This window comes from Gavia stellata, chromosome 23, assembly GCF_030936135.1.
Source record: "Gavia stellata isolate bGavSte3 chromosome 23, bGavSte3.hap2, whole genome shotgun sequence".
Classification (NCBI taxonomy): Eukaryota; Metazoa; Chordata; class Aves; order Gaviiformes; family Gaviidae; genus Gavia; species Gavia stellata.
In genome coordinates, this window is record NC_082616.1 from 740,389 (window position 1) to 766,865 (window position 26,477).

General features: G+C 53.3%; 1 protein-coding gene across 17 annotated transcripts in view; it reads right to left on the minus strand.

Moving 5' to 3' along the window:
* Positions 1-922: 922 nt before the first annotated feature.
* Positions 923-26,477, minus strand: part of SLC8A1 (solute carrier family 8 member A1) — a 136,791-nt gene continuing 111,236 nt past the window's right edge. For 3 of the 17 annotated variants that reach the window (XM_059828630.1, XM_059828629.1, XM_059828631.1), the window contains exons 3-11: positions 18,383-18,489; positions 15,684-15,704; positions 14,851-14,868; positions 14,726-14,740; positions 13,982-14,050; positions 12,984-13,114; positions 11,745-11,844; positions 6,128-6,403; positions 923-3,478 (exon numbers count right to left, since the gene is read on the minus strand). In XM_059828630.1, the coding sequence (XP_059684613.1) occupies positions 3,102-3,478; positions 6,128-6,403; positions 11,745-11,844; positions 12,984-13,114; positions 13,982-14,050; positions 14,726-14,740; positions 14,851-14,868; positions 15,684-15,704; positions 18,383-18,489 (1,114 nt within the window). In that variant the 3' untranslated portion in view covers positions 923-3,101. Of the gene's footprint in view, positions 3,479-6,127; positions 6,404-11,336; positions 11,342-11,740; positions 11,845-12,983; positions 13,115-13,538; positions 13,550-13,981; positions 14,051-14,725; positions 14,741-14,850; positions 14,869-15,206; positions 15,213-15,683; positions 15,705-16,598; positions 16,622-17,881; positions 18,038-18,382; positions 18,490-26,477 lie in introns of all 17 variants that reach the window. The other 14 variants (XM_059828628.1, XM_059828616.1, XM_059828615.1 and 11 more) reach the window with 14 other exon arrangements.

A 26,477-nucleotide genomic window follows, 5' to 3' on the forward strand; every position in this document is an offset into this window, starting at 1 on the left:
GGCAGGAGCATGGGCAGGAGCATGGGCAGGACCCCAGGACCGTGCGCCCCGGGCACGCACACTGGGAGGAGCAGGCAGAGCCCCACCAGATGAAGGCAGTGCTTTCCTGGGACCCGTCTCCGGAGCTGGTGTTTGAGTTCAGCTGTCAGAGCAGGACCTTGGAGCATTGCAGGGAGGGTTTTATTTGGGGGGAGCTCAACAGATGCTGGATGAAACGCAGGGAGGAGCAACATCCCTAGGCACGTAGAGACTTTTCTCCTCCTCAGTGCTGGCTGAGCAATGTGGGTCAGCACCCAGACTGGGGCATGGGCAGGCAGCTGCCCCGAGCAGCTCGAGCTCCCACCTTGCTCAGCAATCTCGTGATCTGCATTTACACGCATGGACCCTGCCCTGGTAATGCATCTCTTGCATTCCCACTTATCATCAGCTAGCGGCTTAACCTAGCGCACGTCACTGTGAGGCTGGAACAAGAGCAGGAGCGGTTCTATATAACTAGAGGACACAAGCAGAAAGAGCTGCTAAGTACCTTGGGGGGCATACGCATGGGTCACCCCCAGTCTAGGGCAAGCCAGCACTGACGGGGGACCCAGCACAGGAGAAGCTCCTGGCTCCAGAAGGGTTGCACTGCAGCTTTGTCCCTGGGCGGTTTCCTGCATCCCCCTGAGAGCTGGGCGGGCTGCGAGCCCCGAGCCCTGGCTGTACCGCAGCACGCCGAGCCCAAGGCACAACGGGGATGGAGCAGGAGGAAAGCCATGAGATGGGGCAGGAGCAGGCGTGCGGAGGCACCGTTGCCCTCCGTCAGCAGCAGAAACACAATGAATGCAAACCCAATGAGTAAAGAAGAGATGGGTACAACAGGAGGGGAGACAACGGGAGGGGAGGGAAGGGTTTTCCATAGAGAATATGCAGGAGCACTACTGGATCCATCAGGAGTCATTACAAACTTTATTTGTCTGTGCATTGTGTACCATTGATAAGGATCATCACAATTAGTGGACTCACTGCCTATAGTGGTGGGCAATACACACAAAGAAAAATCAATGAAGCCAAACAGATGAAAATGAAATAATTGTACACAAAGGTAATCATAAACCTGAACAACCTGCACCTGTGTTTGATTCTTCCCCCAAAACACTGAGAAACAAAAAGAAAACCCCCAAACCCCATTAAAAGTGAAAAAAAGGCTTGAGAGGAAAAAAAAAAACCCCAGAACTCCGTACTCCTAGAGAAAATCTTACAACAGGTTAATGAAAATTTCCACAGATTGTTCAAAATGAGTACAAATACCCCACAGCCAATTGGTTACGGTACAAGCGTCAGACGCGGTTTTCAGCTGGGTGGGAAGAGCTCACCAGCGGACGTGCAGGCTGGGCGTTCGCCTGGCTGGGACGCCAGGAAGCCCGGCGAAGGGCGTAGGGTAAGGAGACATCTCTTGACACCAGTGCAGAGTGTCATCCCTGTGCTGCGCCCAGGGGAGCTCTACATCCACACCTCCCCGGGCTCGGCTCGCTACCCCAGCCCACGCTGCTGGCGTCAGGGGGTGATGCTGAGTTACACCTCCCTGTCTCATCCTGCCCATCGATTTCAGATTCGGACAGCGCAAAATGTGACCTTTTTCCCTGGGGGATGCCTCCTGGCTACGCTCAGCAGCATGGGAGATCTTGGTATGGCCCTTCAGCCCGTACACTGAATTATTCTGCCTCCAAATGGCTGTGGGAAGGGACCAGCTTTGGGGACTGATCCTGATGGCTTAATGCTCAGAAACAGGGGCTGTCACTAGACCTCTGGGGACAGAGGGAATAGCAGGGGGCCAAGGGGCTTTGAGGCAGCCACCAGCTATAAAGGCAGAGGCAGGCGAGGCGCTGGCAGCCAGCCCTGGTCGTCCCCCTTGGGCTCGGACACTGCTCATCCCGCTCGGGCTCCCTGGGACCTTGTGTAAAACCTCCCGTGGACGGTGGAGGCTCCAGCACGTCCTGGACTGGCCGCTGTCGGGGGGACCCCAGCCCCACGGGGGGACGGAGCCCGCAGTCTCTGGGCTGTGGGTTTTCCTCCCCTGAAAACCTACATCTGTGTGGCTGTTATTGCTTCTCGGGGACCCACGCGCGGGGCAATAACCAGGGACAGCTTTCCCTCCTTTTACCCCCAATAAGAGGAAACAAAACGAATGAACAAAAACCTATGGCGAAACTAAACTGACTAAAATAAATAAACCCCGGTGAAAAGAAAACACTTGTATCTGCAATGCTCAACCCACATGGCTGGAAGGACTATCGCTATAGGATGCTATATACAAATAGGGTTCATTTCGTTCATGCAAATGTTACAAGTACCACGACAGCATGCCTGAGGAGGCGGAGGAGGCGGGAGGAAAGCCCCCGCCGCTCCGCGCAGCCTCGGCTTAGGACACCGGACACGAGGTTGCGGCTGTGCGTCCCCGAAGCACGGAGGGGGAAAGGCAAGGGGCATGTGGAGGGGGGGGAAATGCTAGTTGTACACACGCCAAAACAAAAAAAACCCAAACAACCCCAAATCAATGACGAAAACGGTTTGTGTTCTATCCTTAGAAAGCTCCCAATTTCCCCTTGTCTTCAGTCCGGTCTCTCGCTTCTCTCCAACGGGGCCAGAGGGGACGTTCCCGAGTGGCGAAGGCAGGCGGATGGTCGGAGATCAGGACCCTCGCTTTCCTCTCCTTCCCTCACCCCCTGCTCTGTTGCTCACCAGCTACTCTGGCCTTCCCCGTACCGACGCGCCCCGGTTGCCTTCACATCCATCCTCCCGGGGGGCCGGCGGGCGGGAGAGAGCGATGGGAAAGGGCTCGGTGGCTATCAGCCGCTCTTGTTGGTAGAGTTGCGGAGAGGACCCAGCCGCCGGGCTCCTGGCCGGGGCCGCTGCCCGGGGAGGGGTCCTGCTGGCTTTGGGGTCCTGCCTAGTTCAAAGGATGCTCCAAAGCCGCTTTCCGTCAGCAGGTGTGTGAACATGGCAAATCTCTTTTATTCTTTCTCTGTTCATTATACACAGCGTTATATCTATATCTATACCTATATATCACTCTATATAGATACATATAGATATATATATATTTACTATCTCTGATTGTCCCTTTAGAAGCCCTTTATGTGGCAGTAGGCTTCCAGAGATGAGAAGAATATGTACAAGAGCCAGAGGAGGATAAAGAGTGAGGATGTGAGCAGCTTGGAAGTCCGCGGCCCGCCCAGCTCACCTCCAATCTCGGGTCTCCGCCGGTAGAGCAGCACGCCCACACTGATAAAAGCAAAAATGGTGAAGAGGGTGACGGAGAAGGCCAGGGTGCCGGGCGAGACTTGGAAGGCTTGTCCGTGCGCCGCGTGGTAGATGGCCGCGATGGACCAGGCCACCCCGATGCCCAGGAAAACGTTCACGGCATTGCTCCCAGTGACGTTCCCGATGGAGGCATCCGCGTACTGGTCCTGCGTCGCTGCTACTTTGCTGGCAAATGTGTCTGCAAAGGGAAGGCGGAGAGAAACCCTCAGGAAACAGCCAGGTAAGGAGGGACAGCATCAGGCAGCTTGGGGACGAATGTTGACGGCATCACTTGGGGAATGAAGACAGTGGGTAAGGGGACAGGGTACAGCCCCGTCTATGGGCACTCCCAAAGAAGGGCACATCTGGCCAGAGCCAGAGTGACAATCAGGGTCCAGAAATACCCAGGAGGGAAATCTCAATGTCCAGAAATAAGGGGCTTCCCCCAATACGGCCCCAGATGTCCCACAGTCCTTTAAGCAAGAGACGCCACTTCCCAGTACTACACTGTGTTGGCCCCTTCTCCCACATCCACTAATTTGTTGACTTGCAAAAGAACTGAAAAGGTCGGAAAAGCTTTGTGGGAGCCACAATGGTTTGTATCCGTCCTTCAGGTCCCCTGCAGTTTTGTATTTGTGTTTCTGTGTTTGCTTTAATGATGTTTCTCCAAAACCTTTTGCCTCAGTAAAGTCCAGTGCCTTGTGCTGACCCCCACACTTTGGCAAACAAGTGGTCGTCTTTCAGCCCTTAGGTAGAAACCCCACGCAGGTGGGTGTACGCTTGCCCAGGTGCTCCACCGGCTTTAATACCGGTGACAAAAGAGCTGTGATAAAACTCAGCTGGCCTTTTACACGGCAGATCTTGGGTCAGGTAGACCAGCACCATAGGGAATTGCTGATTTTACATCCAAACCCACTCTGGATTTGCAGGGGGGGTGAGCAGGAGGCGGGGGGTAGCATCTGGGTTTTCTCCAGGTGAGCACTCTCAGCTAACGATGAGATGAATCCTTAACACATCTGCACTCCCAGAACACCATGGGTACAGGCAGCAGCGTGTGGCTCAGAAAGAGAAAATGGTGAGGTCAGATTTCATGTTTTTTAATTCTACAGAGTTTCCTTTACGCTTCTTCCCAGAGGACTCCAAGGTGAGACAGCGAAGCACCGCCTGGCACGGAGACCCAGTTCCACCTAACATGAGGGGCTGGGCACCTATAAGCGCAGCGAGAGGGGCCATTTGCAGCAAAGAAATCAAAAGGCTGCTTTATTTTTTTAAAAAAAAGCTCCCACGGAAATGCATCTGACTGCGGAGGGCAGGAAAAGGCATTTCCCCTTGCTCTCAGCCTCGGTCACGGTGCGGTAAGGGGGTTGCGGGACAGCGCTGATGCCGCTGCGGCGCTGCAGCTGCCGCTGCGGGAGGAGGGATGGGGCACATCTGGGGCACGCTGCCAGCGCCAGCCGGAGTGTGGAAACAACCACGCACACTTCTGCAAGCTTGAGCGGTGCTTTTAATGCAGGGAAGGTCCCTGTCAGTCTTGATTTCACTGCACGTTCGTCTGGTGCCCGTCCGCCTCCTGGGAAGCACCCTGCACCTCCCCGGTGCGGAGAAGCCCAGCTAGCACCCAGCTAACACGACTCGGTCTGGGAGCACCTGCTAGTTCAAACAGGAGTAGCCAAATGCATCCTAAAAAGAACTTCTTAAATGCCACCTTTTGTCGACAAAAGCAGGAGGGAAGGTTTTGCTGTCAAGGGTGTGAGACAGCCCTACAAACCTCATGCCTAGAAGTCCCAGTGGTCTAAAAAATACTCCTTCTTCTGTTCCTTGCCCAAATCTGTTCTTCCTTTTGGTTCTGCCATTTCTTTTTTGGGCTCTGATAGCATTAGGGCAATTTCAAGATCTTTGAGCACCCGAGTGCTGATCACTGGAAGTCTGGGGGTTGGCGAGGGACGGTGCGACCGACGCAGGGGGTGGTGGGGTGGGGTTAGAGCCCCTTGTCCAGGAACCAGGCTGTGCCTGGCCAGCACAGCCCATGGAAGAAGGTGAGTGAAAGGCACAGGCCCTCTCACGCAAGCTGACATGGGACTTCCCAGAGCAACCGTGTCACTGGGACCATCATCTCCAGTGCACTGGTTCAATCCCTAAGAGGGGCCCTTTGCTGAGCCAGCAGAGAATAAGGCTGGGTTGCAGCAAGTCAACGTGCGTTGGGAGGACAAAGTGGCATGTAGGTATGGAAACTCGTGGTTTTTCCTCTCCTTGGTCAGTCTTCTGAGGCTGGGTGACCACTTGATCAGAGACACGTCTCCAAACATTTGTGGGGCTGGGGCCTTCTAGGGGCTTCGTAAGTCGCATTTCGAGCAGCTCCCCCAGCTCAGCAACCTCACCTCGATCCACCTGAACCAAAGCTGAACCTGGTCTCACACAAAGGTGTCCGTGCTGGGCAGAGTGCCTTGAATACGGACTAGCACCTAACCCACCTGGGAGGCAAGGTTAAAGGAGCAGATGCTCAGAAAGAAAATGCAGGACTGCCAACACGGGCAGCATTTTAATCAAAGACCAATTTCCTACTCTGAGAGTGGATGCCATGGAGGCTGTCCACAGAAATGGATACGTCACAGTCTTTGCAAGGGGAAGGTCCTTGAATTAATTTCCAGGGAACTGAATCCACATCCTGGTTCGATCCTCCTGACCCATCTGAGACTGAAAAACAACTGCCACATACACCTCAAATCTGTCCTCGGGGGTCCTGCAGAGCACAGCCGAGGACCTCGCTGTGCCCAGCTTTCCCAGCCTAAACCCAAACCCAGACTGGGCAGAGATGGACCTTTACAACAAACCCTGCTGTTGTCCTTACCTGGCACTGATGTCCCCAGTGCGACAAACACGACCGCGGTGACTGAGTCCTTCAAGCCGATGGTGCAGCCGAAGTGGGACGCTAGGTCGCCGATGAAAGCTGTCAGGAGGCCGATCATGAGGATGGAGACGACGAAGCAAGCCCAGCCATTCCAGTAGTCTGTCGGGGGCACGAAGGCAAAAAGGACCTTCCAGAAGACGGTCAGAAAGTGCATCACATAGTCGAAGCAGGAGGGCAGCTTCTCCTCCCCACATTCGTCGTCATCATCATCTTCCCCTGGAGAAAACCACCAGTGCCTGATTAGACTCGTCCATTCTAGGGGAGGTTGGGCAAAGCTGCTGTGTATACCGCAGCCCCCCAAATGCCGTCTCTCATGATTTGGGCCCTAGAAGGCCTTGACTCCCAAATATCTTATTTTCTGGGCAATCATCAGAGGGGCTCGACGGCCTTTCCTGGCCCTTTCCCATGGCACAGAGAGACTCTCCAGAGGCATCTGTCTTGAAAAGCCAACCTGCCCTTCAGAAAATGCAGAGCCTCACGTCAGCACCTCTGCTTGGGTTTAACCACCAGATGCTTTCTGGGACTCATGCCCTGCTCAGGAGCCCTTTCCCCAGAAGACGTGGGAAATGACTGGCTGGAGCCGATCGGGGCGGGTGAACCCACCAAGAGCAACATGTGCTTCATGGAGACTCCCCTAAGGAAGCTCTTTCTGAGCCGCTTTTCACAAGCCCCTGTGATTGCTTCCAGCTCTCTGGAAAGACAGCTGGTTTTGGTGGCTGCTGAGCTGCTAGCTCTGGTGCTTCACCTTCTCTGCAAACCGGGATCCAGCCATGAAGAATACCTGCCCTGAAACCTCCCTGGTCCATCGCTGCTGACTGTCCTTCTTTGTTGCATTTCCCTGCCCCTTCACATGCCTCCCTGTGAGCTCTGGCTGCCCGTTCCTTTTGGTCTAGTCTGACCAAGGTCAGTGGGCAGCCCTGCACATGAAAATGCTTTCCCATTTGCACCCCTTCCAGGTAGCCGTCAAGCACCCCAGGCCGTCAGCCAGCTATGGGGCATCATTTGTCACAGCAAAAATGCACTTCCCTTCTCCTCTTTATTTTCTGGTCATTGGTCTTTATTTTCCAGGTCAGTGCTTCATTTCTCACCAATCTATTGTTATTGCCTTGCATGGGTCATTTTCCCAGCACAAGCCTGCCAGCAGTCCTGGCCCCATCTCCGTTCACCAGGCACATTGTGTGGGTCAGACCCTGGCTATCCTGCTGCTGTGCTGAGCGCTTGGCCCCGCACTGCTGCTAATGGCTGTGGCCCCTGCAGCAACTGCAAGACCTGGGTCTCCAGCACAGACTGGGGGGAGTCGGGGATGTGAGTCCTTGTGCCCATCCCGCCTGATGTCCCGGGGGCTCTCAGACCCCGCGTGCCAGCTGCTGCATGCCCCCAAAGGCTCGCATCCACAGCCATGCCCCCTGGACATGCAGGCTGGCTTGTGCCCAAAAGCTTTCCTGTGGGTCACAGGGAAAGAGCTCAGCAGACGTCGGACTCTCCTCGTCCCCTCCCCTGGCTCCTTGGCCCTTTTCCCCGGCACTGGCCCAGCACGTCTTCATCTTGTCTGTCCTGGCAGATCCATGTGAATCCAGGCAGGTATCTCAGTTTCTCTCTTCCCTGCTCCAGGCATCAGCACCTCACCTATCTCTCCAAAGCCACTTGGCATCCAGCCTCCAGGGAGTCCCCATTGTGCGGGGCTGACCCCGCCAGTGAGCCCCTCGGGGCTGGTGACCTCCTGCCCGACTCCAGCAGCTCCGACGAGGCACCTCGCGAGCCGGCCGGCCACCCCGTCCTCCGGTCGGGCTGCGTGGCGAACGTGGAGCTCCCCCAGCCTGGCACAGTGCACAACACCAGAGCTGTGCAACAGTCAAAAACTCCTCCAGCTCACACCTGAACCACCCCCGGGCACGAAGGGGAGGTGATGCTTTCCCAGTGAAACCAGCGGGAGCCTTCCTTCCGCCCTCAGGGAACAAGGATGGGTTTCTACGTCATGGATGTCAGGGATTCCAAGGCTATTGTGTTAAAGACATCCCTTGCACTCGGGCTGGTGATTTGTCATTGTCTTTGATGCATTTTTTTTTCCCTCCACAAGGATGTGGACCACCAGATCTCCCTGCACGGCTGTTGGCAGAAGCTCCTTACCAGGAGGAGGATGCAACATGCAGTTTATCCCCGTCATATGGCATGAGTGAGCCTGGCTCTCCTTCCCAGGAGGACACCTCGGGATGGCGGAAAAAAGGGCACAAGTCCCAGAGCAGACAAGAGCACCCAGTGAAACCTGAGCCTCCGCTCTGCTCCACCGCAGTGGGCGAGGGGACAAGGTCCCACCTCGCCAGACACTGGGTTTAAGCGGATGGTTGTTCTGCGCCTGGGAAAAGCTGCTTCTCCCGGCAGCCGCAGTAGTGATCAGGCTGGCATAACCTTTTGAACGAGTCCGTGATGTTTTCATCTGCCCCATTGCTGGCCAGGGTGAACACTCCTCCTTTCACATCTTCCACAATGCGGATGTTTAATTGAATAACAAAATGTATAAAGCCTTCCACAGGGAGAAAAAAATGGTCTTGCTGTACGCTGTGTACCAATACGTGGGTATCAATCAACCTTGCACTCTGCTGGCACCCCTGGGGCTCTCAGCGGAGATGCAGCTGCAGGGGCGAGGGTAGTGACGGCGTCAGTGAGAGCATGGCAGGAGGGAACCTCTCATGCAGATATCTGTCTGTACACAGGGGATACGGCATCCCCCATGAGGGCTGAGGTGAAGCTGGAGGCGACTCAGTGCGACCACCAAGATGATTGGAGCCTGGAGGATGTTGCCTAAGGGGAGAGGTGGAAGGAGCTGGCTTGGTGAATCAGGAGGAGAGGAGGTTGGAGGGGACCAAGCAACAGCCTACAGTAACTTGGAGGGGATGTACAGTGAGGATGGAGAGAAACTCCCCTCCGCGCCGACAAGTGATACAAGGGGCAACGGCCACAAACTGGAGCTTGGATGGTAACGTCGGGAGAAACGTCTCCTCCGGGAGGGTGGGGGACCCCTGGGACACATACCCTGGCCGATGGACATCAACTTTGGAGGTTTTCAATACTCGGCGAAATAAAGCCATGACCAACCAGGGAAAAGTCCTACTCAGCACCCTGTTGGGGTGCAACTTTGCACACATTTGTTTGTCTTCAAAGCACCTTTTCAGATCAAGACCAACACATAAGATAGAGGCAGTGGGAAACTTGATGTCTTTACAATAACTTGATGGAAAATTATGTGTTGTTTGGCTTTGAAGCTTCAAACTCACTGTGGCAGAAACAGTAGCTAATCAGTGGCATGGTGTTATTATTTTGGCAGATATAAATACCCTATTCCTGAGCACTGTCGTGGAGATAAGGAACAGTTTTTCAGCCTGGGAAGCCTATGCTGGCCTGGTTTTTTGCTCGTTGCACAAAGGCTGGTACTGGCAGGATCCACTGTGCTGTGCTCTCACTGTAATTTTGCAGCAGGTATTTTAATCCTCTCCCAAGCTGCATGGCAGCAGGACTGTCATGGATCTAAATCTTTATGGAGATGATAAAACAGACTGAAAAATGGACACGAGTGCCACTGTCATAACACTCATCCAGATCTGTCGATCATTTTGTTAAGCAGCAATAACATCTCTCTTTCGAAGAGCTGGCCAGATCCCGTGAAGGTGACTTGAAAACGCAGAGCGAGGTCAGATGGTGACCCAGGGGTGCATTCCGGAACAGGCTCACAAACCCCAGGGTGGTTTTGCTGTGGAAGAAACTTTATGGGCTGTTGGGTGCACGCTGAAGGGTGAGAGGCTCCAGCTCAGCCCCATGGTCAGCGCGGGATGGTGTGGCACAGTCTTGCCCTTCCGCAGACCTGACCTCCCACCGCTCCGCCGCTCAGCCTCCCTGCCAACATTGCCGCCAGTTGCTCATTGGGTGGGAAATGGGGTTTTAATGGTTTTTTTCTCAGCTGGGATGTTACATTTTGAAGTGGGAATGTGCGACTTTCTTTCACCTGCTCTCCACGGTGGGCTGCAGGGAGAAACTCAAACCCAAACTCCAGTGTTTGAGGCATTTTAACTTGCTCTGCACAAAGCTTGAGGAGCTAAACCCTGGCGAAAAAAGTAGGTCCAGAGCTCAAAGATAAACTACTGTTGCCCAACTGCAAGGGACAGCTCATGTCTACCGAAAAATGCCACATTTATTAAATGTTTGTTATTCACCCTGTTAGCACTGATGGTGGCTGCATATTCAAGACACGGTGGCAACGGGGCTTTCACATAACTGCAGTCTTTACACGTGTCACAGAGATGGGATCCAAGTACCAGTGATCATCTTTTAATATGGGGTGCAATTAAATAATTGATTCTGGCATAGATTAGTTTAGCTGTATTAGCTACAAAACCTGCAGCAAGGATTGTCTTGCATGATATGTTCATGCTGCATCTGAAATAATGGGAGGCTCTTGGCTGGAGGCTCTAAGAATAACCATGCTACAAGAGGAAGGATCACAATTTGAGGAGATAGCTGCTGCACAATGTCCTGTCCTCGTTTTTGGAGGCGGAGGGTAAATGGTAAGGCCATCACTTTTAATTACGTTGTGCTGGGCAGAGGTTATTACCTTGTACAGCAGAGCTCGAGGTAGGAAGTGTGAGTGTTCCCCTATGCATTTCAATGCACAATTAGCCAGATGAGCTCAAATTAGCTTCCCCAGTGATTTAATTTAAGCTGGTTGATTTTGCCCTAATGCATGCACACGCACAGCCCGGGCTGGGCTGTGAGGTTGTAACATCCAGCCGGTGAGTTATAGTGTCTCCAGCTGTTAAAACCACATCTGGAGGAGACCTTCTGTCTTTCGTCTTCTGCAGATGTGGACTGCTAATATATCCTATACTGGGCACACTGGTAAACATGGCACTGGTGCCTGTGAGAACAGTACAACAGGGCATTTCTGAGGGAAAGACAATCCTCCAAGAGAGGGAGGATATGATCAGATATGATCTGATATGACCACGGATATCACGTGCTGCTGCAGCCATTGGGCTGCTGAGCCGTAACCTCCAGCCACAGCTGGTAGGAGCAGCAGGAGTTCCTGAGAGCAGGGGGTCAAGGGCAAATTTTGGCCCACAGAGAGGGGAACTCAGTGGCTGTCTTCAGGGCTTGACACCCTCGCTACCGCGTTTTTCCTCACCACAGCAGTACGGGGAGCACCAGGGATGGGGAGCGCTGCTCCTTCGCACCAGCGTCGTTTTTGCCGCTCTGAATTTAAACACTGCGTTCGCCTCCCAAATCTCTCTCACTGAAATGACTTTTCCCCTCTGCCATCTGGTAACAGCCAGGGTGTTTCTCTGCCGGGTGCTACAGACACACTTAATGCAGGAGGTTTCCTACACATCAGACAAGGTGATCTCACAAAAGGGTTTAATCAGCTGTCTTACTTATGCAGACACTGTAAATAACTCCACCACCTGTTTTGCCTCCTGCTGCTCCACTACGCTCTGTATTACTGACACAGCCAAGCCCAGACGCGAGCGAGGTTGATCGTAATTCACCTGGAGCTGTTGTCCAAACTCACCCGCGCTGACAGTAATAGCCTCAATAAACTGCTCCCTCCAGCTGTTTGTGCCAACCACCAGAGCCAGGTTCGTCTTCTTAATGAGCTTGTCCACCGTGTTCTGTGGATGGAGATGCAGAGGAGAGAGTTAGGGGCTATGGGGCTGGAGATGCTGGGCTGAAACCCACCAGCGCTAGCGCTTACAGCCATGCGCTCATGGAAAAAGCTTAGTTGGTTTAAGCTCAGGACAAGAGCCCCAGCAGCGAAAGCAAATGTGGGAACTTGCAATTCTCCTCGCTGCCGCTCAAAAAGACCTTTTGAAACCTGCTCACGATGTGAGTTTGACCCATCTCAGTGGAGGTTTAACAGCAAATAGTGCTGAGATGCCACAGCTCATGTTGTTCCCATCGCCCTGGGAAGAATTTTTAGTGCTCCAAAGCACTAACTGGGACTTGATCAAGGCCCGTTCGTCGAGCTGGGCTCTACCTCTCTGCGCTGCTCAGGAGCTGGAGCTTAGCGCTGGCAGGGAAGGTGCTGTGGCAGCAGTGGGCAGGAGATGCTCTTGGACAGGCAGCCTGAGGGCTGCCCGCACGCTGTCATGCCTCAGACGCACGCTGACGGCGGGCGGCAAAACCACGGGAGGCAGGCAGCCACCGCTGCGACACAGCGAGGGTACAGAAAAATGGAAAAGATAATTAAATGGTCAGTTTTCAGCTCTTGGTCCGGCACACGCATTCACGGCAGCTTAGCTTCGCAACCATTACTTGCATTTAGGGTATGAGCCCTTTGCGCTGGGAGTCCCAGGCTCGGGGCTCACGCAAGACCACCTGTAAGTTGGACCTGGGTGTGAGAACGAGGTTATATTTTAAAGCAACCTGCAGCATTTTGGAGCCCAGTCAGCTCTTAGGCTCGCCAGATTGATGTGCTTGTATAATAATAACCACAAACAGTTTGCGAGTGAGACAGAAAGTCTGGGATCATCCCCCAAGGACCGTTGCTGAGGGCTAATGGACAGAGTGAGGATGCAGAGTGTATTTTAACCCACCACCATCTCACTGGAGGGTCCCTCACCCTTTCATCGTGGCTCGGCTCGGCCACCTTTCAAAGTGTCCTTTGGTCCTGCTGAGACCTTGTGATGCCAGGAGCTGCCTTGCTTTGCTGCAATGCCATTAACAAGCGCTTGCCAACACTGTGCAAACCCAAAAGGAGGGTCCACAGCTGGAGGGGAAGAGGAACAGGGACTGGGGACGTGGTCAGTACCTTGAACTCGTAGGATTCCTCAATGATGACTTCGAGCTTGGTGTGCTCCCCCAGGACTGGGCGCCCCATCTCCGCGATTCGACGCTCTTCCTCCTCCTTGCTGGTCAGCGGCTGCTTTTCTTCGTTCTCCTCTGCAAAGCAAAGAGCCTGTCGGTGAGCCAGGCCCGGCCGGTCACTCTCTGGAGCTGGCTTCCCGTCAGAAGGGGAGGTCGGGAAGCCTCCGGGTGGGAGCGTGAGCGACAGAGCAGCTGAGAAGGAGGAGGTCATGGAGCAATAGACAAGGTAGTTTTGCTGGGAAATGCTAGCAAGAGGTCTGCAACCATCCAACCTCACAAGGAGTCCAGTTCACCCTCAGGGCTGGGGAATAGCTTATCGCCTGGTACCTGCTGCTTCTCCCACAGGGATGCTGGGAGGGGGCAGATCATCACTAAGGCTGCTCCATTTCCCACCTCTCCAGGTCTGCATCGGGGCATGGTCGGGACATTTCCATCAGCCTGTTACAACTGGAGAGAGCTGCCAGCAGCCCCACGGCTGAGATGGGTATGAAATCTTGGCTCTGTCTCCTTCTGAGCAGGGCTTTACCTTGGGTGGGGGGCTGGCAGCTGGAGAGCATGAAACTCCTGCTGCGATGGTGGGGCTGGGGGAAATAGTGCTGGGCCATACAGCTGCAAGGAGTCATCCACAGGGCATGGCCTGGCCCCAAACCCTGAGAGAGGAGGCAACGGAGAGACTACAAGAGCGATGAAGCAGGTCTGCACCTCCGCTGGCATCTGTGCAACCTTTGGGGCACGGGGACCCCGGGCAGCACGGCTTTTGTCACTGTCCCTGCCCAGACCCCCACTGAGCTGCCTTCCAGTCCACGCCAGGGATGAAAAGAAGGGCATCATGGCTAAAAAGGGATGGATTCACTGGAGACAGGAGTTAAACTGTCAGTAGGCAAACACCTCAGTCAGTCCGTGTTAGACCGCCACGGCCCTTGGGCGTCACGCTGCGGGTACCTTGGATGGTGACCACGGTGCAAGGAAGAGGATGATCTCTAGCCTGGACCTTCCTGAAGACAGGTTTGCCTATCAAAGTGATCAGCAGGAGATCAGCAGGAGGGACTGTATGCCCTGTGCAAACCGCTGGCATGCGTTTAGTAAACTCTACGTCTACTGCACACGGGGTTAGTGTCACTCCCTTGCCGGCTGCCCCTTGTCTGCACAGCGGCACTACGCTGCGGGAAAGCCCTTCTCCTCCTGCTCTTCAAAGGGACTGTCCTCCCGGCCAGAACCTCGCTAGCTGAATTATTGTTTCCAGGGCTTTTGAGGGGCTGCTGTGCAACGTGCGGGACCCGGGACCTTCTCCCCCTGCAGTGCTCAGCCTAATGACGGATGCTCGTCTGGCTAATGACGGATGAGCAAACCCTGCTGCTGGGTCTCGCTGGTGGGAAGGGCTGGGGCTGCGTGCCCGAAGCAGCCATGGGGTCCCGTGCCCCCCGCAGTGCTTGGGCACCCCGGCTGCTCCATGGGGAATGCGGACAGGTGCAGAGCCCTGTGTGCACCTCCCGCGTGGGCAGCATGGAGGGGAAGGCTGGACCAAGCGGAGAAGCCCCCCCTGCTCCAAGAGACGGAGGGGGGCTGCCTGTCACTTTGGGGGTGATGGCTCACCCTCCCCGCGGCGGGGGTTAGGCGTGTGCGGCAGGCAGAGCACTCTGTGAGAGGACACGGTGTTAGCGAGGCTGTGCCACGGTGCCTTCTTACCCTTCCAGAGTTTCCCTCCAGGACAGAACAAAAGCAAAGAGGAAACCAAGAGGAAAGAGCGGGGTGAGCATATGGCCATTAAAAGGAGGGAAGGGTGGGGTGAGGGGGAGAGCAGAAATCCATACCTGTGATGGTGAAGCCACCTAGATGAAACCAAAAATGAGAGAGAGAGAGAGAGAGAGAGAGAGAGAAAGAGAGGATTAGCATCAGCACAGCAACACGAACACCCTGCAGCCCGCAGGGAAGTGCTGGTCGTTCCCTGCCCCATGGCCGGGGGCTGTGAACATGGGGGGCTGCTCCCCAACACAGACCCCAGGGATAGTGCGGGGAGACCTCAGCACAGACTTTTCAACCCACATCTGCAAGCTGCCACCCCCCAGTATCTAATATATGCTGCGGTGTGGGTAAAACCAGTGCGAGCCTGCCCTGGGACGGGGGGTGCTTCAGGGAAGGAGGGCGGCTTTGCTTCCCTCCCGGCCACCCTATCCTGGGTATGGCCAGCAAGGAAATTCAGAGGCTGGGTGGGCTCTAAATCTCCCCAAGACTGGAGGCAAAGTTTGCACCGTCTCTTCAAAAAGGATTGGCCAACTTTCCTGTCTAGCCACAAGCATCCCTACGTCGCCAGGCAATCCTGTTTCTACCATGCCAGCGTAAGAGGCGATGGGTTAATTTGCACGGCGCAGGTTTATAACTCAGGGTGTTGGCGGGTTTACTATGGCTGTAACGACGCCACTCCCGAAAAATGCACCTCGCCACAGCGGGTTACCGCTCCTTAACGTTAGTGACTTTGGGGCTCTACTCCAAGAAAAGACGTGGCATTAGATACCTGAGCTTACTTAAATAGTGCTGACCACCCTAAAAGAGGATGTCGTGAGCAAAGAAAAATGTCAAACAAAATCAATTGTCTTCCGAAAATACGCAGACAAACTGGAAAAATGAAAAACGAATGCGCGCTTACCAAGCTCATTCAACAACAGGGCTGTGAAGGAGACAGACAGAGACAAACACAGAAGAAGAAAAGTAAATGAATAATGAAATCAAAAGGGATATCCACAGAAAGACTCCAGATCCCAGGGCAGAGATTTCAGATCTGTAAAGCTGCAGGATACCATTAGTGTTGAGAGAAAGGCACTAAAAATAAAGGAACAGAAACGTTTCATGGGATTGTGGATTTAAAATAAAAACTATTGCAAACATGGGGTGGACATGGGATTAAAAGGCACACTCCAAAAATTCATTTTTCCCCTTTGAATTGTACGTGCAAGATCTTCCATTGGTCTCGGAGTCAGTTCTGCCCCAGGGGAGGACACAAGACGTCCCGTGTGCAGCGGCTACTGGCTTTGACCTCCTCCAGCTGCCTAATGGGGAGCGATAGCTCCAGCAGGCACCTGCGCTTCTGGCGTATACAACGAGAGAAGAAAACTCTGTGGCAAGGCTTGGCTCAAGGATCTTGTCACTCAACATTTTAGGTCTCCAAAACAAAAGAAAAAGCCTCTCCCTTAGTGCACCAGTGGGTCTCTGGCCCCTGAGGCGCAGACCCCACCACAGCTACATGGCCCGAGGATGACATTTCAGAGATGCTCTTGTCTCCAGGGTGCTGAGCACACAGCTCGCCCTGCCTCGCTGCCTCTCGTACAAAACCAAGCACAAAAATCGAGTTAAAAAAAAATCATTGCAAGGCCAAAGCAGGAAATAGCATCCTTTAAGATCTTGACTTGCCTTCCAGCTAGTGAGTTTGCAAAGCTGAGCTTCCCTCAGGTTTCCTCAGTTATCTTTGTGACCAGGAAGATGAGGAACTTTCCTCCCTTTTCTTTTTATTTTCGATTAAAAATTTCAGCTGGGATCTGGTGAGTTGGTACCACGATTCTCGAACCTGGGGCCTGGAAAGCATGTTTGCTCTTGCCAGTCTCGCAAGGCTGAGCCCACGCAGGTCCCTCTGAAGCTGCGCAGTTGAGTTGAGTTGAGTTGAGTTGAGTTGCCGAGTTGAGCTGTCCATGTGTCACTTTATCCTAGCAACACTGGCTACGCTCCATAGATGCCACCGGCACCATTTAATGATACAAATCCCACCTGCAGAGCCTGGGCCATGCTGGTGGGTCTGATATTTTTAGCCCTGTTTCTGCTAGCTAGTCACACAAACCAGGAGGAAATCTGATGGAGGGGACAATGCAGCTGACCTAGACGGTACCTGCGCTGAAGGGGAACGCGGCATCGCTGCCGGATGTGGTTTTAGCCTGAAATACAGCAGCATGTCCCCACTCAGCGTAGGGACCCTCTCTATCCTGAACAAATAATATATTGCAACCCCACGCCTGCTGAAGGGAGAGCTTATGTTCCAGAAATTAGAAAGCAGCTCCAAGGCAGACAGACCAAATGCTGCTGCCAATTTTTTACGAAGGCTTTAATAAGGGTCTGTTGTAGGGCAACTAATTATCTTAAGTAACTCTAAAGCTGCTTCTTGCTCAACCACCAATAGTGCGCAGAGTTAGCTGTTGCCATTAATTTTCACTTAATTTCCGAGCAGAAAAAAATGCATAGAAAAATAACTGAACTCTGTCTGTTTGGGAAGGTTTGCAGTTGGTTTAGAAATGCGACAAAAGAGGAAATTGTTTTTATTATTCCTATGAGAAGCTATTATCCAGTGCAGAGCCATGAAACTTTATTTGAGTATAACCTGATTTCTCCTAGACTGATTGCTTCTTATGGTATTACCTGCTTGTGCCGTGATTCTCAGCTATTTTCAGATCCTAGTGCCAGTATAAAAAGGCTAAAATTACTGCTCTGGCCACGCATTTTCTTTCAAGTGAAGGCTATTTTATCTTCCGATAAAAATGATGCAGCGTTGCCTTTTTAATTCTTGAGACTGGATTTTCTATTGGATTAAATGAAGGTGTAGCTGCGGTGTGGCACAGCAGCTCTCTCAAAATGTCTCTGGGGGCTGGCGATGCTCATCGTCCCCTGCCCGGGTGCTCTGGGGCCCTCCCGGGAGCGTGCCTTGCTCCCGGGGGGCCCTCGTAAGTGAGACGGAGTCCTCCCGAAATGAAAGAGGAAAGAAAACAGAGCAAAAAGGTGCAGTGGCCAAGCTTTGAAGGAGGGAGGGCAAAACGGCCGGGAGCCAGAGTGCGAGGAGAAAGGAGTGTGAGAGTAGGGAGACACAGAGAAAGCGGACGGCAGCGTCTCGAGAGCTGGTCTGGTTTTACTCTCACACCTTTCACTCCTCGTCGTAGCCACACCGGGTCCCCAAGCACAAGGAAGAAACTGCACTCTTTCTCATACTCCTCACGGTCAAGTACTCTAAGGGTAATGAATTTCCTGTGGGAACACAAGACAAAGGCAAACACATGATTGGCATCACACGCATGCAGTTCACGTCCGCCTGGCTGCCGTGGTGGTGGTGCTGGAGATGGTCGGGCGGGGGGAAGCGGCTGCACATCGCCCCTGGGGCGTATGGGGAAGGGCAGGAGCATCCCCACCACCCGGCCGGGGTCGGACCTGGGTGGGCTGGGGAAAGGCTGAGTTCAGGGGGATGGGAAGTGTCCTCGCTCCTGCCCTTTTCCATAGGCGTTGGGGATGTGAGCTCGGTGTTGCAGGTGCCAGGCATGAGTGAGCCAGACAGGGACACACAGGCTGGGCTGAGCCCCGGAGCACGTCCCCCACCTTTCTTCTCACTCATCTCCACCAGCCGGGGCTCCCCGATCTCTAGGTAGAAGGTCTTGTTTTTCTCATACTCCTCATCATCTATCACCTTGATTGATATCGTTTTGCTGGAACAGAGAAGAAGAAATAGAGATTCAAGAGTAAGGGGGGAAAGGGAAGGAGGGGAGACAGGGAGAGGAGGAGGAGGAGGGTGGAAATGGCAGGAGAAGCGGGCTGCGGACGGAAAGCAGTGGGTTTGGTAGCACAGGCTGGAGGGGCAGCGCAGCGGAAAGCAAAGGGCAGGAGCCGATGGGCCGAGCTTGCCCCAGGGTGAGCGCAGACCACAGGGTCAGAGCACCAGCAGCTCGCAGCGTGCCATCCTCCCCGGCATGGCCGGAGGCCAGGGCTGGACATGACGCAGCCTGGACCAGCCTCCCCCAGAGGTGCCTCGGCCCGGGGGCAGCAAGACACGTCTCTTTCCAAAAAACCAGGGCGCAGAACAGCCCCTTGACAGGTTACGCACACCGCATAGGCTCCTGGGGGCACGGGCACTGGGAACCAGCTCAGACCAAGCCCCCGAAAGCGCGATGCGCTGCTTAAACCAGCCACTGCATACGGAATAGACTCTGTCTTGCCAGGCACAGCAGATCCATGCACAACATCATGATCAGCTGCTCAGTTTGGGCTGGGAGGCTCCAATTTACAAGCTTGAAAGGGATGCTGGAGTTAGGACTTTTTCTGTGGAGGGAACATAAGGGAAAGACAGTCTTTCTGGTTAGGGCAGGGTGAAGGAAAGCTTCGCTGATGGGGAGATTTGACTTTTTTATTTTCCTTTGCAAGCAGCACATCCTTCCCCAAGCCCCGAAGATTTGGTTCTCTCCTGTTCGAGAGCAAGTTTCTCTTCCCACATGGCCCGGGGCTGCTGAATTTGCCCCTGCGGCATCAGCAGGGCAGGTCCGAAGGCAGAGCCCCTTCTCAGAGCACAGCCACAAAGCACGCACCACGAAGGGCGAAAGCCTGGCAGGAGGCTGTGGCCACCAGCAGAGAGGTTTGCTCCCGGGGCACCCAACAGAGTGAAAATTGAGTGAATGAATTGCTTTACCTGGGGAAAAAATTAACATGGAAGACGTTTTCCAGGTCTTTTCAGGGACGCACGTAAGTAGCCCAGAAACACCCAGCCGAAAGCTTTTTGCCAGAAGGTGACCAAACCCCTGGGGTACGTGGGGCTAGTGCATGGGGGGGAGTACTGCGGTCTTTCCTAAGTCCTTGCAAAGACGAGATGGGGGGCAGAAATCCAGCAGCCCCTGCTCCCGTGCGGAGCGCTCTGCTCACTGTCATGCACGTGTGGCATTGCTGCCGGGACGGCCACCTCCTCCTGGCTCTGACCTTGTCCCAGACAAGAAGTAAGACGGCAATAACAAGGAATAAAAAGGCAATGCAGTGACTGTCTGCAGCCCTCTGCTTGCTGCCGACCGCCTGGCTGGGTCTGCTTTTTCCCCACGCTTGACGGCACTGCCCTTCGTGCTTAAACAAGCTTCTCAGTTGCTCTCCCCCCTGCCCAAGCCTGTCTGTCCCATCCTTTGAAGAAACACCTCTTGTCCCATCCGCGGCTCCTCCGCACTTTCCACGGGCAGCCAGCACAAGTTGGAGCAGCCCGGAGGCTGCTCTAATATATGGCCAAGGAGGATCTGCTGTTCCTGGCAGGTCCCAGCACTGAAAACCCATAAAGATGGAAGAAAGCCGCGCTCTAGGGGAGTGAAATTCAGGCCATGTTGCCGTAATTTCTGGCTTTCTCCCCTCCTTGCACGTCTGTACTGCCACCCAGAGCCTCTCTGTTAAGCTGACAAGTATTTGGCAGCAGAGTCGACATTTTATTCTCATTCAGAGCAAACACCGCCAAGCACTTGGAGGAACAGCCAGGATGATTTCTTGTGCTGTTTGCTATGAGTCAGAGGTGTATTAAGTTTGCCCTTCATGCTTATAATGAAACCATTTATTCAAGAACAAGCGATGGCTGTGAAAAGTGTAACAATGCAGCACAGCTCAGTGTAATTGTATTTTATAATGAATATCTGTAATAATTTGTTCTGTTTATAATTATTGCTGCAATAGGTTTGTACATCGGAAAAATGGTTACCAAGCACGCAGCTGATCTTGCTTTGCATTGATGAGTTAGGGGAAATTATCATGTATTAAAAAACTAATGAAGGATGCAAAAATGCTCTCAGCCAAGCTATCAAAGAGGACCTGACAGAATTAACAGAATGGCACAATTTCAAAAACATTACTAACAAAATCAATAATTTTCCTGACAACTCCCATTAAAATGTACACTGCACCCTGCCCCATGTATAAAAAAAAAGCCTTTCTCAGGGAAGTTAATTAAAAAAGCTGCCTTCATCAATTCTGAGGGCAGCAGAGGTATCAAGACGTAAACTTCCTATGGGTTGTGCTCTGACTTGCTGTATGTGGCATTCCTCAAAGCCCCACGAAATAATTCTCTCTTGCAAAAAGAAACCTGGGTGCCAATTAAAAAAGCTGTTCCTGATGCTTGGACCCAACACCAATAGGACTTTCTTGAATAACGCAGCCTCAGGGCTTAAAGTGCTGCCGCTAGCAGGTGCTGCTATTATGCAGTTTTCCAAGTGGGTGCGAGCAAATGCTCCGTGTTGGGTAGACATGTGCACTGCTGCTGTTTCTGCCGTACAAGGTTGTTGGGAAAAAGGGTGGGAGGAACAAACAGCAAGTCCGCTCTCTGGATGAATCGCCCATCAGTAAGAGTCGCTGAGGCAAATTTGTCCCTGGGGTGAGACTGCAATCCCGGAGAAAAGGATTTCTTCCTAATGGTGGTTGAGATCACATCTGTCTGAGAAACAGCAAGTATGTGAAAATCACACAGGCTATTCTTAGAGCACGCCTGACCTCCATCGCACTGCCTTTTGCCTGCTGCAAAGCCCCTCCGCAGGGTCCCGCACACATGTGGCCGCGCGGCGGGGTTTGATGAGGGTTTGAGAAGGAGGAGGATCAGGCAACTGCACAATTTATCCTGCCTTAGAGTAAGGTCTGCTTTCCACAGTAATCTGGAACGTGTGCTGATGACACCCTGCTCTTGCTGGACCCTCTGACACGGTCTCTGCTTCTCACTCCTCTCCCAGGCAGAGATCTGCTGGCTAGCGCGGGCTGCGATGCTGTGAGCAGCATCGAGCTAGCGTGGGGCTGCCCATGCAGGCTGTGGATTGCAGCCCACGTTCCCGGTGGCCTCACTTAGTCCTATGCTCCTGCTGCATTCAGTGTCCAGTTTTGCAAGCCTGCTGCCTGCCATCCTCTTTTTCAGAGGTACATGTTGCTGTGCGAGGCTGATTTTCACGGAATCACAGAATCACTACGGTTGGAAAAGACCTGTAAGATCATCAAGTCCAACCATTTTCTTGCATTACAATACATGGTGCGAATGAGGCAGACTTGGCAGAGCCAGGACAGCTTGCTGAGGCTCACGGAGCGATGTGGGCTGCAGTGCTGAGCGCGGCAGCTGAGATGTCTGGTTTCCCTAGCTGGACACAGTGGGATGAAGTATGCTGAGACCCAAAGTCTGGATGGTGCAAGTACGTGCTGAAATTTGCATTTAAAACCGCTCTCTCCTGTGGCTCAGGGGCTCTTTCAGCGCTAGACACGATACTGCTTGTGTAACAGAAAACAAAAGGGACCCGGCATAGCACCCTGAAACCCCCACTGCTGAGTCACTGCAGGGCCAGAAACCAGGAGCCCCAAATCCATGAGACAGAGTGAAAAAACAGAAGACTAAACCAGAAGATTAAAGCAGCCTCTAAACCATTACACATTTTCTTCACCTCCTGCGAATCTGGGGTCAATCTAGATGGTGTTTCCAAGCTGTCCCTCAAATCCTCACAGAGGTCTAGAATGAGCTTTGATTTGGGGATGAAAGTGATGTTTCTGCCATAACCTATCGTCTCCAGGAGCTGGGTATTTAAGCCAAACACTCAATGTCCCATGAGTGTGCAACACCACAGCCCTTGAAAAAGCTGGATTATTTTTTTCCTGCCTTGTCCCTCGGTCGCACTGCAGGTGGGAAAGAGCAATTTCTGGAGCATCTCTCCAACAGATTTGGGTGCATGGGGCTAGAGGTCCCTCTGCCGAGCCAGGCTGTCTGCCGGTCCAGAGCACCAGCCTTGGCACACCTCCTGCCTTCCTCCCTGCCCGCTGCCGGGAGCCCCAGAGACACCGTGGGGTAAGTCGGCAGCAAACCACCGCGGTGGCTGCTGGGGTTTTCCTTCCATTGCAATTGAGTCCTGAGCTGAAGAGCCCTGCTCTGGCACTAAGGCTGAAGGCATCCATGGCGCATCCAACTGTCTGCATTTCTGTACCAGAAATTGCTCTTCCCTGAGTCTGTAGCCAAGGCAGTTGCTGAGGGAATGAGTTTCGTCTCATTTCCATGTACCGGAAATCGAAGAATAAATCAAATCTTGCAGAATTGCAGCTCCAGCTCTTCTTGCTGACACCCAGCAGCAACAAGAGAAGGATGGTATCTTCGTGAACACCGCATACACATCTCTGCCCTTGCTCCAAGCCCAATGCTCTCCATCAGGATTTACTTTTTGTTTCAAACCATGCTATTTCTTTCGAACTGTAAAGGTCTTTTAGCAGAGCATTCCCACAGAACCCTTAGTTACAATAGCACATGCAAAAGCCCTCTTGGCTGGTGATGCTCTAAGGATGGCGCACCAAGGGAAGAACCGCTATACTCGATCGGACCCAATGGCCATCCAGCACAGCCTCTTCTTCTGACAACTGCCAAAAGCACCTTGGAGTAGGAGGATACAAAGGGCAGGATGGGCATATAGACAGTATTTCGAACTGATGCTCTCCTGCCCCCAGATATTTGTGTCTCAGGGGTTTCCTAGCCAGTCCAGGTTCCTACGTATTTAGCTGTACTCTGCAGATTTCTCCCATTTCCCTTTGAGCTTGGGTGAGCTTTTGGCATTTGCTGTATCCCATGTGCCAGGGAGAGCAATGTGATCGCTAATGCCAGCTCAGTGTCATGGACAGCTGCTCTTAGGAGGTGATGTGTGCTTGGCACAAGCATGCCAGCCCACCTGTGTTTTCCGGGCACATCTCCGGAAAGGGCAAGAGAGAGCATCCCCATGCCTGCCTGCAAGTGACCCCAGCACGGACATGGCACTAGCAGGACAGGGCTGAATGTCCCCTGTCAATGGACAAGCAAACTGGCTTTGTACAGTGGCAAAGGCAGGGCAAGAAGAGAGCTAATGCTCAGAGAAAAATGCCAGCTGGGGAAGGCATTTCCATCTTCTTTTCCAAGAAGATGGGTGCAGCGCTGGGCGGAGGTGTAAGGAGCTGAGACTCCCGGCTCTCCTATCTCCACTAGCCTTTTCTCTCTGTGGGATCAGATGGCACCAGGAATGATTGCTGACAACCTGCATGGACCTTTGCATTCATTTCAAACCTGAATATCTGCACAGTCACGGTGCTCCAGTGGAATTCCTCAATATACTCACAAAAATCCTGCCATTCCCAATCGACACTGTACTGTTTAGTTACGTGAAATGACAGAAACCCCTCCCATAACTCAGACAAGCGACCAGCACTGCAAGGACCAAAGGTGCTTTCTGTTTCCAGGGCACCAGCAATCAGCTCCAGAGCGATCCAGGCAGGACATGCTGCGGGACAGGGGACATCATCCAGGGCACTTATTCTTGACAGGACCAGATCTCCAGGAGCAGAGATGTGTCAAGTCCAGCACTCACTTCCTACTGCTGCTCAGATCCAGCATGGCGAGAGGTGGTTTTCATTGCTGCACAGCGCATCTCTTAGCTCTCTTTCAGAACTGTAGTCATGCCTTTTTAACACCGCTTTATTTTCCTTTTTTTTTTTGAGTGAGAGAATGAGGCGAGCTACCTGCATCCTTGGAGATGTTCAAAGCTCACCTGAGCAACTTGCTTCAGCTTTGATGTTGGCCCTCTGTGAAGAGGTTGGACCAGAGACCTTCTAATCCAGAGACCTTCTAATCCAGAGACCTTGCCCTCCTCAACCCTGCTGTGCAGGGAGATCAGAGATCTCGCAGCTAAGAAAGCATCATTGTGCCCAGATCATCCACCAGCTGGAGCTGGAAAAGCTAAGAAATACTGCACGTAGCCAGTAATGGTGTCTCCAGTGGACCAGGAAAATGATGATCTCTAAACACGCAACCAGCCAACCACTATAGCAGTCAGTAAGTAGCTTGGCCATAAGAACACGTCATGCTGTCACTGCCTGGACAGACCGAGACTTGTTCCTGAATCAATAGAGGGAACAATGAGCTTATGCAGCTTATCACCCATCCAGCTTCCACTGATCACCCAGGAGAACTACATGAATAGCTTGGTGGACTTTCAACTGCAGATTCACGGTTACAACATCCAGGGTAAGCAGTCAGGAGCGGAGTCCTGCTGCCTACGCCTGGTGCTGCCAGCCCAACAGCCAAGCACGTCCTACCCAGAAGGTCAGCGATCGCGGCGAGAGAATAGCCATGAGGCATGCACGTTCTGGAGGTGACGTTGCAAAGACACGTCCATCGGTGCTGCCCGTTCCAGCACGCGTTCTCAGACTCCCGCAGAACGCTGCCACATTGATTTCTCATACAACTGCTTGTCAGCCAGTCACTTAATTAGCTGAAGTTAGAGCTTGCCATGAGAGATGGGCATGTGGCTTGGGAGACTCCCTGCCTTGCACAGCTTGTGCGAGCGCTGGGCACCGGGCAGTGCCTGTGCAGAGGGGCAGGCGACCTGCTGCAGGGGACCAGGTGCCACGGGGGAGAAAGCTCCCAAATCATCATCAGGGCTGGGCACCACCAGAGCTGGCGGCCAGGGTCATGCAAACTGGCTGTGGCCACACTGAGGAGCCTGGACCAGACCCCAGGGCATGGCTGGAGTGAACCACCAAGAGCAAGGCAGCTCTTTCTCTCCCCATCCCCACCTTCACTACGCTTTGCTCTCCATCTCCCTGGCTGTCCTTATCTGCTTGGTCAGCCTCCCCGGAGGCTGCAGGGGCTCGAGTCCCTGTCTACGCTGTTAGAGACGCAAAGAGACCTCGCTGCTCCCACGTCTGTCTCTGCAGCACACAACTCTTCCGACCGGGGCACCAGGGAGTGCTTTTATGCACTTAGCAGCTTCATTACTCAAATTCCTGACAGCTACTCGAGGAGGGAAGTTGTCTTGTTGCTGGGAAGGAAAAGGAGCAGATCAGGCTTTTCTTCCACCAGTTGACAACAAAATTGCACCTGAAGGTAAGGAGGTGACAGCCTCACATGCAGAGAGTCACCCTGGTCTGCGGTGGAGGCGTTTGTCCCAGCCGCGGGGGACGTGTGCCTGGCGGGGGACAGGCGAGGGGCCAACGCGATGCCAGCGCAGGGACACACCTTCCTGAGGGACAGAAGATGCGCAGAAATGGGCCAGATGATGTGAACGACCTTGTGCCACACATGCTTTTAGCTCTTACCCAGTGGTCTCTGACAGACGAGAGGGTTCATTAGGGTTTCTGTCCCCGCTGGTGGGATCCCATCTTTGTAAGATGTCCCACGAGTCACCCATGCAGAGTCCTTTGCAGAACCAAGCCTCGCTGACGTGAAATGTCTGTACTTAATGAAAATTTTGCCTGAAGCGTGCTGCAAATATGACATGGAGGGCAAAGGAAAACCTGCCTGAAGCTAAGCCTGACACATGCTTTGGGAAGTGTGGATGTGAGATGATCTGATGTGGCAGCTTGGTTTGCTGGTCCAGCAGCCCAGATCTGCATGGGGCTGCACAGTCCGATGCCTACCAAAACCGCGATCGAGCACACTAGCCTGGGCGCTGCAAACAAAGGGCAGGGGAACCAGACCCTCTATCCTCCCCCCTCCTCTGGAGCCAAAATTCATCTGGTGGTTCTTACTTTCTTGGTTGCCCTCCACCTCTTTCTCCAAGGCTCGATGAATCAGTCTTTGTAAGACCACGGGGCTGTGTTGTCATTTCCATGGCTGCATAAACCAACTGCTCCCCTGGCCTCAGGATGCATTGAGTTTAAATGACAACATACGGCTCAGATACATAACGCTGGCCTGTTCCAG